Consider the following 13,049-nt stretch of genomic DNA (forward strand, 5'->3'; position numbering starts at 1 on the left):
GTCACACTATAGATACTGTACAGGCTGCACAGTGGTCAGTAATGTGATAGTCAGCGTGTCAGGTCACACTATAGATACTGTACAGGCTGCACAGTGGTCAGTAATGTGATAGTCAGCGTGTCAGATAACACTATAGATACTGTACAGGCTGCACAGTGGTCAGTAATGTGATAGTCAGCGTGTCAGATCACACTATAGATACTGTACAGGCTGCACAGTGGTCAGTAATGTGATAGTCAGCGTGTCAGATAACACTATAGATACTGTACAGGCTGCACAGTGGTCAGTAATGTGATAGTCGGCGTGTCAGGTCACACTATAGATACTGTACAGGCTGCACAGTGGTCAGTAATGTGATAGTCAGCGTGTCAGGTGACACTATAGATACTGTATGGCTGCACAGTGGTCAGTAATGTGATAGTCAGCGTGTCAGGTGACACTATAGATACTGTACAGGCTGCACAGTGGTCAGTAATGTGATAGTCAGCGTGTCAGGTCACACTATAGATACTGTACAGGCTGCACAGTGGTCAGTAATGTGATAGTCAGCGTGTCAGGTCACACTATAGATACTGTACAGGCTGCACAGTGGTCAGTAATGTGATAGTCAGCGTGTCAGGTGACACTATAGATACTGTACAGGCTGCACAGTGGTCAGTAATGTGATAGTCAGCGTGTCAGGTTACACTATAGATACTGCACAGGCTGCACAGTGGTCAGTAATGTGATAGTCAGCGTGTCAGGTCACACTATAGATACTGTACAGGCTGCACAGTGGTCAGTAATGTGATAGTCAGCGTGTCAGGTCACACTATAGATACTGTACAGGCTGCACAGTGGTCAGTAATGTGATAGTCAGCGTGTCAGATCACACTATAGATACTGTACAGGCTGCACAGTGGTCAGTAATGTGATAGTCAGCGTGTCAGGTCACACTATAGATACTGTACAGGCTGCACAGTGGTCAGTAATGTGATAGTCAGCGTGTCAGGTCACACTATAGATACTGTACAGGCTGCACAGTGGTCAGTAATGTGATAGTCAGCGTGTCAGATCACACTATAGATACTGTACAGGCTGCACAGTGGTCAGTAATGTGATAGTCAGCGTGTCAGATCACACTATAGATACTGTACAGGCTGCACAGTGGTCAGTAATGTGATAGTCAGCGTGTCAGGTCACACTATAGATACTGTACAGGCTGCACAGTGGTCAGTAATGTGATAGTCAGCGTGTCAGGTGACACTATAGATACTGTACAGGCTGCACAGTGGTCAGTAATGTGATAGTCAGCGTGTCAGGTCACACTATAGATACTGTACAGGCTGCACAGTGGTCAGTAATGTGATAGTCAGCGTGTCAGGTCACACTATAGATACTGTACAGGCTGCACAGTGGTCAGTAATGTGATAGTCAGCGTGTCAGGTGACACTATAGATACTGTACAGGCTGCACAGTGGTCAGTAATGTGATAGTCAGCGTGTCAGGTGACACTATAGATACTGTACAGGCTGCACAGTGGTCAGTAATGTGATAGTCAGCGTGTCAGGTGACACTATAGATACTGTACAGGCTGCACAGTGGTCAGTAATGTGATAGTCAGCGTGTCAGGTAACACTATAGATACTGTACAGGCTGCACAGTGGTCAGTAATGTGATAGTCAGCGTGTCAGGTAACACTATAGATACTGTACAGGCTGCACAGTGGTCAGTAATGTGATAGTCAGCGTGTCAGATCACACTATAGATACTGTACAGGCTGCACAGTGGTCAGTAATGTGATAGTCAGCGTGTCAGGTCACACTATAGATACTGTACAGGCTGCACAGTGGTCAGTAATGTGATAGTCAGCGTGTCAGGTCACACTATAGATACTGTACAGGCTGCACAGTGGTCAGTAATGTGATAGTCAGCGTGTCAGGTCACACTATAGACACTGTACAGGCTGCACAGTGGTCAGTAATGTGATAGTCAGCGTGTCAGGTCACACTATAGATACTGTACAGGCTGCACAGTGGTCAGTAATGTGATAGTCAGCATTTCAGGTGACACTATAGATACTGTACAGGCTGCACAGTGGTCAGTAATGTGATAGTCGGCGTGTCAGATCACACTATAGATACTGCACAGGCTGCACAGTGGTCAGTAATGTGATAGTCAGCGTGTCAGGTCACACTATAGATACTGCACAGGCTGCACAGTGGTCAGTAATGTGATAGCGTGTCAGGTGACACTATAGATACTGTACAGGCTGCACAGTGGTCAGTAATGTGATAGCGTGTCAGGTTACACTATAGATACTGTACAGGCTGCACAGTGGTCAGTAATGTGATAGCGTGTCAGGTGACACTATAGATACTGTACGGCGGCACAGTGGTCAGTAATGTGATAGTCAGCGTGTCAGGTCACACTATAGATACTGTACAGGCTGCACAGTGGTCAGTAATGTGATAGTCAGCGTGTCAGGTCACACTATAGATACTGTACGTCGGCACAGTGGTTAGTACTGTGATGGTGTGTCAGGTCACACTGTGGTATAGTCAGGGTCAGTGCTGAGAGATTATCGGTCACACAGGACAGGTTTTTACCTTTCCTGAGAGTGGTCAGAGGATTCCCATAGATCACCAGCTCCTCCAGTGAGGGGAAGAGAGCCACCGCTAACAGATCATCCTCATACATTATCTGAGGAAGGACATTTACACACAATGTAGATTACAGATAGGAAATATCAGGAATAAGAAGCTGTAGATCAGGGGTGGGGAACCTTTGACCTTCCAGCTGTTGTTAAACTACACATACCAGCATGCCCTGCTACAGTTTTCCTATTTGGTCATGCTAAAACTTTTGCAGGGCATGCTGGGATGTGTAGTTCAACAACAGCTGGAGGGCCGCAGGTTCCCCACCCCTGCTGTAGATAGACATGCGGGAATCACCTCCTGTAATTTACTGTTATGATGGTACTTTAGGCTACATTTGTATTGGATCTGTATAGAATGTATGTTGATAACAGCACTAAGAGTGTTACACCATAGTGGGCACAGTGTACAGCGTGTAAGGCAGTGATCACACATAGCCGGCACAGTGTACAACATGGCTTGCTCGTTACGCGGGGCTGGGGCACATGCAGATACTGTGTCTGGCGGATGGCTTGCTTCTAGCACGGGGCTTGTGCACATGCAGATACTGTGTCTGGCGGATGGCTTGCTCCTAGCACGGGGCTTGTGCACATGCAGATACTGTGTCTGGCGGATGGCTTGCTTCTAGCACGGGGTGGTGCACATGCAGATACTGTGTCTGGCGGATGGCCTGCTTCTAGCATAGGGCTTGTGCACATACAGATACTGTGTCTGGCGGATGGCTTGCTCCTAGCACGAGGCTGGTGCACATGCAGATACTGTGTCTGGCGGATGGCTTGCTTCTAGCACGGGGCTTGTGCACATGCAGATACTGTGTCTGGCGGATGGCTTGCTTCTAGCACAGGGCTGGGGCACATGTAGATATTGTGTCTGGCGGATGTCTTGCTCCTAGCACGGGGTGGTGCACATGCAGATACTGTGTCTGGCGGATGGCCTGCTTCTAGCACAGGGCTGGGGCACATGCAGATATTGTGTCTGGCGGATGTCTTGCTCCTAGCACGGGGTGGTGCACATGCAGATACTGTGCCTGGCGGATGGCCTGCTTCTAGCATAGGGCTTGTGCACATACAGATACTGTGTCTGGCGGATGGCTTGCTCCTAGCACGAGGCTGGTGCACATGCAGATACTGTGTCTGGCGGATGGCTTGCTCCTAGCACGAGGCTGGTGCACATACAGATACTGTGTCTGGCGGATGGCCTGCTTCTAGCACAGGGCTGGTGCACATGCAGATACTGTGTCTGGCGGATGGCTTGCTCCTAGCACAGGGCTTGTGCACATGCAGATACTGTGTCTGGTGGATGGCTTGCTTCTAGCACAGGGCTGGGGCACATGCAGATACTGTGTCTGGCGGATGTCTTGCTCCTAGCACGGGGTGGTGCACATGCAGATACTGTGTCTGGCGGATGGCTTGCTCCTAGCACAGAGCTGGGGAATGTCCTGATACTGTGTCTGGCGGATGGCTTGCTCCTAGCACAGAGCTGGGGAACGTCCAGATACTGTGTCTGACGGATGGCTTTCTTCTAGCACAGGGCTGGTGCACATACAGATACTGTGTCTGTCGGATGGCTTTCTTCTAGCACAGGGCTTGTGCACATACAGATACTGTGTCTGTTGGATGGCTTACTTCTAGCACAGGGCTGGTGCACATACAGATACTGTGTCTGGCGGATGGCTTGCTTCTAGCACGAGGCTTGTGCACATGCTGATACTGTGTCTGGCGGATGGCTTGCTTCTAGCACAGGGCTGGGGCACATGCAGATACTGTGTCTGGCGGATGGCTTGCTCCTAGCACAGGGCTGGTGCACATGCAGATACTGTGTCTGGCGGATGGCTTGCTCCTAGCACAGGACTGGTGCACATGCAGATACTGTGTCTGGCGGATGGCTTGCTTCTAGCACGGGGTTGGTGCACATACAGATACCGTGTCTGGCGAATGGCTTGCTTCTAGCACGAGGCTGGTGCACATGCAGATACTGTGTCAGGCGGATGGCTTGCTTCTAGCACAGGGCTGGTGCACATACAGATACTGTGTCTGGCGGATGTCTTGCTCCTAGCACGGGGTGGTGCACATACAGATACTGTGTCTGGCGGATGGCTTGCTTCTAGCACGAGGCTTGTGCACATGCAGATACTGTGTCTGGCGGATGGCTTGCTTCTAGCACAGGGCTGGGGCACATGCAGATACTGTGTCTGGCGGATGTCTTGCTCCAAGCACGGGGTGGTGCACATGCAGATACTATGTCTGGCGGATGGCTTGCTTCTAGCACAGAGCTGGGGAATGTCCTGATACTGTGTCTGGCGGATGGCTTGCTCCTAGCACAGAGCTGGGGAACGTCCAGATACTGTGTCTGACGGATGGCTTTCTTCTAGCACGGAGCTTGTGCACATGCAGATACTGTGTCTGGCGGATGGCTTGCTTCTAGCACGGGGCTGGTGCACATGCAGATACTGTGTCTGGCGGACTGCTTGCTTCTAGCACAGGGCTGGTGCACATGCAGATACTGTGTCTGGCGGACTGCTTGCTTCTAGCACGGGGCTGGTGCACATGCAGATACTGTGTCTGGTGGATTGCTTGCTTCTAGCGTGGGGCTGGTGCACATGCAGATACTGTGGTGGATGGCTTGCTCCTAGCATGGGGCTGGGGCACATGCAGATACTGTGTCTGGCGGATGGCTTGCTCCTAGCACGGGGCTTGTGCACATGCAGATACTGTGTCTGGCGGATGGCTTGCTTCTAGCACAGGGCTGGGGCACATACAATTACTGTGTCTGGCGGATGGCTTGCTTCTAGCACAGGGCTGGTGTACATGCAGATACGGTGTCTAGTGGATGACTTGCTCCTAGCACGGGGTGGTGCACATGCTGATATTGTGTCTGGCTTGCTTCTAGCACAGGGTTGGTGCACATGCAGATACTGTGTCTGGCAGATGGCTTGTTTCAAGCGCGGCGCTAGGGCACATGCAAATACTGTGTCTGGTGTATGGCTTGCTCCTAGCACGGGGCTGGTGCATATGCAGATACTGTGTCTGGCGGATGGCTTGCTCCTAGCACGGGGCTGGTGCACATGCAGATACTGTGTCTGGCGGATGGCTTGCTGCTAGCATGGGGCTGGTGCACATGCAGATACTGTGTCTGGGGGATGGCTTGCTCCTAGCACAGGGCTGGTGCACATACAGATACTGTGTCTGGGGGATGGCTTGCTTCTAGCATGGTGCTGGTGCAAATGCAGATACTGTGTCTGGCGGATGTCTTGCTCCTAGCACAGGACTGGTGCACATGCAGATACTGTGTCTGGCGGATGTCTTGATCCTAGCACAGGGCTGGTGCACATACAGATACTGTGTCTGGCGGATAGCTTGCTTCTAGCACAGAGCTGGTGCACATACAGATACTGTGTCTGGGGGATGTCTTGCTCCTAGCACAGGGCTGGTGCACATACAGATACTGTGTCTGGCGGATAGCTTGCTTCTAGCACAGGGCTGGTGCACATACAGATACTGTGTCTGGCGGATGTCTTGCTCCTAGCACAGGACTGGTGCACATGCAGATACTGTGTCTGGGGGATGTCTTGCTTCTAGCACAGGGCTGGTGCACATACAGATACTGTGTCTGGCGGATAGCTTGCTTCTAGCACAGGGCTGGTGCACATACAGATACTGTGTCTGGGGGATGTCTTGCTCCTAGCACAGGGCTGGTGCACATGCAGATACTGTGTCTGGGGGATGTCTTGCTTCTAGCACAGAGCTGGTGCACATACAGATACTGTGTCTGGGGGATGTCTTGCTCCTAGCAAAGGGCTGGTGCACATACAGATACTGTGTCTGGCGGATAGCTTGCTTCTAGCACAGGGCTGGTGCACATACAGATACTGTGTCTGGCGGATGTCTTGCTTCTAGCACAGGGCTGGTGCACATGCAGATACTGTGTCTGGCGGATGGCTTGCTCCTAGCACAGGGCTGGTGCACATACAGATACTGTGTCTGGCGGATGGCTTGCTCCTAGCACAGGGCTGGTGCACATGCAGATACTGTGTCTGGGGGATGTCTTGCTCCTAGCACAGGGCTGGTGCACATACAGATACTGTGTCTGGCGGATGTCTTGCTCCTAGCACAGGACTGGTGCACATGCAGATACTGTGTCTGGCGGATGGCTTGCTCCTAGCACAGGACTGGTGCACATGCAGATACTGTGTCTGGCGGATGGCTTGCTCCTAGCACGGGGTGGTGCACATGCACGGGGTGGTGCACATGCAGATACTGTGTCTGGCGGATGTCTTGCTCCTAGCACAGGGCTGGTGCACATGCAGATACTGTGTCTGGCGGATGGCTTGCTCCTAGCACGGGGTGGTGCACATGCAGATACTGTGTCTGGGGGATGTCTTGCTCCTAAGCACAGGGCTGGTGCACATGCAGATACTGTGTCTGGCAGATGGCTTGCTCCTAGCACGGGGTGGTGCACATGCAGATACTGTGTCTGGGGGATGTCTTGCTCCTAGCACAGAGCTGGGGCACATGCAGATACTGTGTCTGGCGGATGGCTTGCTCCTAGCACGGGGTGGTGCACATGCAGATACTGTGTCTGGGGGATGTCTTGCTCCTAGCACAGGGCTGGTGCACATGCAGATACTGTGTCTGGCGGATGGCTTGCTCCTAGCACGGGGTGGTGCACATGCAGATACTGTGTCTGGGGTATGTCTTGCTCCTAGCACAGAGCTGGTGCACATGCAGATACTGTGTCTGGCGGATGGCTTGCTCATGGGGCCCGAATCAGACCTGATTGTTGCTGTGCATTTTTGCAGCGGTCTGTGATCAGATAATCGCCACCCAGGGAGAGTGAAAACCCGCCCCGTGCAAGTGTGCGATTGCATGTGTATGCCATGCGAAAATTTCGCAAGCAGACAGCTGCAAATCCGTTCGCAACTCAGTCACTATCTAACGATGTTTCCAGTGTGTGCAGTGTGTGCACAGCCCAGGACTTACTCCTGCACTGCGATAGAATCAGGCTGATTGGGGCCGGAACCGACGTCACACACCCGCCCTGACAACGCTTGGGAACACCTGCATTTTTCCTGCCACTCCCAGAAAACGGCCACTTACCACCCCCAAACGCCCGCTTCCTGTCAATCACCTTGCGATCTAAATTTTTGCCCCATCCTGCCGCTGTTTGGTGTCACGCCTGCGCATTGTGGTGCGTACGCATGCGCAGTCATTCAATAATCGGCTGCTGTGCGAATTCGCACAATAGCGATCAGGTCTGAGTCGGGCCCATAGTGCGGGGCGTGGCAAGTGCAGGTGGTGATGATGACAGTTGCGCCGGTTGGCTTAGAACCAATGAGCGGCACGGCCTCACACATGCAGACACACAGCCACTCCGCATTCACAATACAGATTGTGGCATTAGTGTAAGGTAGTGATTACGGCTTCCGTGGCAGCCCGCAGTCACAGCCACTGAGCATGCGACACAGAATCAGCCGCATAGGGCGTAACACAGACAGTGGGGTTTCTCGCCATGGGTAACACCGTGTGTCGGCACCGCAGAGAGAATGAGGTACACACGCACCTTGTTATCAGCCAGGCTCAGGGAGCTCAGGTTCGGGAGGGGAGGGGAGGCTGCGTCGGACAGCTGCTCTGTGGAGGGGAGCAGAAAGCTGGGCAGGAAGGAGAAGCTGATGGTCGTATCCAGGGGTTCCTGGTGGACAGAAGGAGAACACTGTGACACCCATACGTATAAAAGCACTGGGACCCGTGCAGGCGGCACCAGTACACAAGCCCTATATTACCATATGTACAGTATATGCTCTGGGTTGTGAATAGAGACTGCCATGTACTCACCGGTAAAGGTTCATACTTCAGGCGGCTGCTGGTGGATCGGAAAATCACTTCTGCAAACAAGTAAAATGAATAAAGGAATAATAATTCAGCATGGTCACATTTTCTACACTTCCCCCCACTGTGCTAATCGTGCCCTTCCTCTACAGGTGACTTTGCAAAGCCAGAGCTGGACCACCAACAAGGCAACCTAGGCTCCCACCTATCCCAGTGGGCACCGAGTGGCTACTGTAACAAGGTTTTACGTGTGACAAACGAGGCAGAGAAATGTTCTGAAACTAATATCTTGTTTATGGCCCTCACAGGCTTTATGCAGGCTCTGTAGACGGCCAGCTCATCCATGTTACCCTAGAATATCATGTACCGATTCAGGTAAAGATGGCGTCCCCCTCTACTGTCTCACTGAGCCAACCAAGGTCAATGAAATCCCTGGAGCCTCTAATTCCGGCTGATAGCACCCACAATGGTCAGATGGGCAGCACCCAGCTCTGCGAGACGTGACCGTAATGGTGGAGACTCATAATGGAAGAACGTTTTAAATTCATCCCAGGTGGGACGTTATTGAACCTGCACACAAATGTCAGGACAGGTGGCGGCTAGGGAGATCTACAGAATCATTAGGCTCCAGGAGCAGACCACGTAGGTGAAGGTTGGGGGTCTCAGACTACATAGTCTTGGTACCTTTTAGTCTGGCCCACCTGTTCTGTCAGTGTCCTTTCCATTGGGCAGAATGATGTAATCGAGTCTCTCCTCTGCCATCGCGCTGGGGTCCTCTGCGTGTCCTCTCCCCTCTACCTCCTGCGTCCCGTGGCTGCTCCCTCCCACAGTCCCAGCTGGCTCGGCCTCTCTGCTGGGTGACTCGTGTAGGTATGGGACTGCAGAAATAGCATTTCTGTCCAGGTTCAACACACGCAGGCTATGAGGAGCAAAATACAAAAGCTGTTAATTAACCACAGGTTTATTACAATACTTATAGACTGTGCAGTATACGTATGATTGAATATAAAGGGTGACCTAAAGGGGCTGGAAACTAACCGATACAGCCCAGTATTCATGGTGTTTGGCAGGAGTAGGGAGTACCTGGCTGATGAGGGGGTCCCAGGGCAAGGTGTGAACTGGTCATGTGATGCCAATGATAGCCAAAGAATGTAATGCTACAGTGTTCACCCTCTTAGCCAGGTTCTCTCCTTTACTTCTGGTTCTCAGGGGAATCGTGATAAATATTGAGATGCAGCTTGTGCGAGGGGGAGTGGTGGTGGTGGTGAGAGGGAGGGGGGGGGGGAGGGGATAAAGCCTTAAACTAAAGGTGAATTCATTCCAGAATATAAGATAAGAATATAAGATGTCACCATATTCATGTGCACTATACTGTACATATATCTGTAAACTCTCCGTTTTGAGCAGTTGGGTCTGGACCCCCCTCCCGGATCATACTGCGCCAAACACTGCGGGACCCGCTATATAAGTGGAGAGCAGGTGTCATTCCCCCAAAGAGGAAGCCTACCTTAGGCTTCCTGTTTGGCTGATGAGTAATATGTGCCCATGTAACATGTGCCAGTCTGATGGATAACGCAGATTGCCACGTGCGGCCAAATGCTTCTGCCAAATCCCTGAATACTTTGCAGATACATGTCACACGGTTACTGTAGCTCTTTTACACACAGACCATTATTTTATGTTTCATTCTCTTTTAAAGCAACGCTGACTGTTTTTTCATCCAAGTGTTACTGTAACACCTGGGCAGCGCTCACGCTTGTGGGGAGTCGCGTTACCTTTTCAGGCCGGCCAGGCTCCCGAATACAGCCGGGTGGGACAGCTTGTTATCATCCAGCATCAGGATCTCCAGACATGGAAACATTGTAATTCCGGCGTCGCTCCTGTACAGAGATACAATGTTACTGCATATTAGGGATTCAGGGCAGGGGAGTCACTGTATTATTTGTTTTGTGGAGATAAATAGAAACATCGTGAACAGTGCGAAAACACACAAGAGCCATCTGCAAAATGCACTAGCGTGCAACTCTATAATCCCAGCGGTCTGACTGCCAGACACAGTGAGCCTGCTGCACAGACATCATGTGATGGCAGAGGGGATAGATGGGGGAGGAGGGGGATGGATGCCACAATAAAAACCGAGCTCAGAGGCGTGTGACTGTGGTTGTCATGGTAATCAGAAGACACTGTTAGATTTATAGCAGCCAGTAGTAGCAGCCTGGGGAAAGAAAAAAAAACAGTGAAAAAGGGTAATTACCAAGTGTGAGGAAATGAAAAGTCTGTGAAAACTAATATAATTGCCTCATTTCCCACGTCAAAAAAGGGTTATAAATTAGTTGAGAACCTGCGCGAACTGATTCAAAGGTGCAGCTAAAAACCGTATCTCTAAATGTACACCCTTTTCACTCACATTATACAATTGGAAGAAGAAGAAAAAGATACAGGTTTTTTTAGGCGCTCCAATAAAAAGCCCACGTTTACACATAGACACCCAGTGGGTAAATAAGAAAAGGATAATACCGTAATTTAGGTATATCACATATACAGACACTTTTTGAGACAATCAAAAGTCCAGCGTTGGTTTTTCTGGGGGTTTATGTCAAATAAAACCTTCCGTATATATATGAACCTCATAAAGAGATAAAGCAAAAAAAAGTGCAATAGTGCAGTTATCCTTTTTAAAACACAGGTTTATTTTTACATTGTACTTACACCAAACAGACGAGACAATAGCGCATAGACATATCCTCATTGGCATATACAGCAACTGGAGGCAGAGCGTCTAATCTCCCCGTTTTTGACCATCCCACTGCGTTTACTAGCTACACCTGGTGCTGAGTGTCTGTGCTGGATCCCGCTTTCCGGAGCCGTTATCCTAGGGTGCCGTTATCCATCTGGTGCTTCCCGGACTCTGCCTCCAGTTGCTGTATTATGCCAATGAGGACTTTCGATTGTCTCGAAAATTGTCTGTATATGTGATATACCTAAATTACGGTATTATCCTTTTCTTATTTACCCACTGGATGTCTGTGTGTAAACTTGGGCTTTTTATTGAAGCGCCTTAAACCTGTATCTTTTTCTTCTTCTTTCATTTCCCACGTCAGCAAAACCTGTTACTATAGTCAGTTTGTGTGTTTGTTCAACCTCCAGAGCACGTTGCTGCTCACCCAATATAGGCCCTCATTCCGAGTTGTTTGCTCGCTAGCTGCTTTTAGCAGCATTGCACACGCTAGGCCGCCGCCCTCTGGGAGTGAATCTTAGCATAGCAGAATAGCGAACGAAAGATTAGCAGAACTGCTCGAAAATCTTTTCCTGCAGTTTCTGAGTAGCTCCAGACCTACTCCTAGCTTGTGATCACCTCAGTCCGTTTAGTTCCTGCTTTGACGTCACAAACACGCCCTGCGTTCGGCCAGCCACTCCTGTGTTTTAACCTGGCACGCCTGCGTTTTTTAGCACACGCCCTGAAAACGGCCAGTTACCACCCAGAAACACCCACTTCCTGTCAATCACTCACCGATCAACAGAGTGACGGAAAAGCGTCGCTCGACCTTGTGTAAAACTGCATAGTTTTGTGTGAAAGTACTTCGCGCGTGCGTACTGCGGCCCGTACGCATGCGCAGAAATGCCGCTTTTTCACCTAATCGCCGCGCTGCGACCGAAAGCAGCTAGTGATCAACTCAGAATGAGGGCCATTGTGTTTGAATCAGTGTTAATATTGGGAATATATGCACTTGTTATGTTAGAGCTAGTTTTCTATTGTTTACTTATACCCCTTTTCCACCTAGAAGCACGGGTCGCAGCAGGGAGCCTGACACGGGTGCTACCCGGCTGCAGCCCGTGCCCAGCCCCCTTTCCAGCTACACTCACCAACCCGGCATATTGCCGGGTTGGTGACGCTGCTGGCGACCCGGCAGGGGCGGCGCTGGGAGTTCACATGATCTCCCAGTGCTGCCCTCCCATACACTGTGAACGGGAGCCGTGTCTCATCGAGGGGTATTACACTACTGTGGACACTCAAAGGTTGAGTCATATGGGGACAAATCGGCCTATAGACGGGAAGTAGACCGGCTGGCCCAGTGGTGCATCTACAACAACCTTGAGCTCAACCCCCTCAAAACTGTCGAGATGATAGTGGACTTCAGGAAGAAGTCATCTAGTGCACCTCCGCTAACGATTGCTGACAGTGTGGTATCGCTAGTGGACTCCTTCAAGTTTCTAGGGACCACAATCTCCAGGGACCTTAAATGGGGGTCCAACACTGATGCCACTGTTGGGAAAGCGCAGCAGAGGTTGTTATTCCTCAGGCAACTAAGGAAGTTCAACATCCCACAGAAGCTCCTGCTCCTCTTCTACTCCGCGATTGTGGAGTCGGTACTGTGCTCGATACTCGTATGGTACAGCTCCGCCAGCGCGAGGGACAGATGCAGGCTCCAAAAGGTGGTCAGAACCGCAGAGAAGATCATCAGAGCCGACCTTCCCTCAGTCCAGGACCTGTACGTGTCCAGAGCTAAAAAGCGGGCAATGAAGATAGTAAAAGACCAGCTACACCCCGGCCACAGCATGTTTAACTTGCTTCCTTCAGGCAGGCGTT

General features: G+C 50.8%; 1 protein-coding gene across 2 annotated transcripts in view; it reads right to left on the reverse strand.

Moving 5' to 3' along the window:
- Nucleotides 1–13,049, reverse strand: part of XRRA1 (X-ray radiation resistance associated 1) — a 152,973-nt gene that overhangs the window by 59,924 nt on the left and 80,000 nt on the right. For both annotated transcript variants that reach the window (XM_063950934.1, XM_063950937.1), the window contains 5 exons: nucleotides 10,237–10,341; nucleotides 9,163–9,380; nucleotides 8,468–8,517; nucleotides 8,196–8,324; nucleotides 2,589–2,682 (listed from right to left, as the gene is read on the reverse strand). In XM_063950934.1, the coding sequence (XP_063807004.1) occupies nucleotides 2,589–2,682; nucleotides 8,196–8,324; nucleotides 8,468–8,517; nucleotides 9,163–9,380; nucleotides 10,237–10,341 (596 nt within the window). The remainder of the gene's footprint in view (nucleotides 1–2,588; nucleotides 2,683–8,195; nucleotides 8,325–8,467; nucleotides 8,518–9,162; nucleotides 9,381–10,236; nucleotides 10,342–13,049) is intronic.

This window comes from Pseudophryne corroboree, chromosome 2 (genome assembly GCF_028390025.1).
Source record: "Pseudophryne corroboree isolate aPseCor3 chromosome 2, aPseCor3.hap2, whole genome shotgun sequence".
Classification (NCBI taxonomy): Eukaryota; Metazoa; Chordata; class Amphibia; order Anura; family Myobatrachidae; genus Pseudophryne; species Pseudophryne corroboree.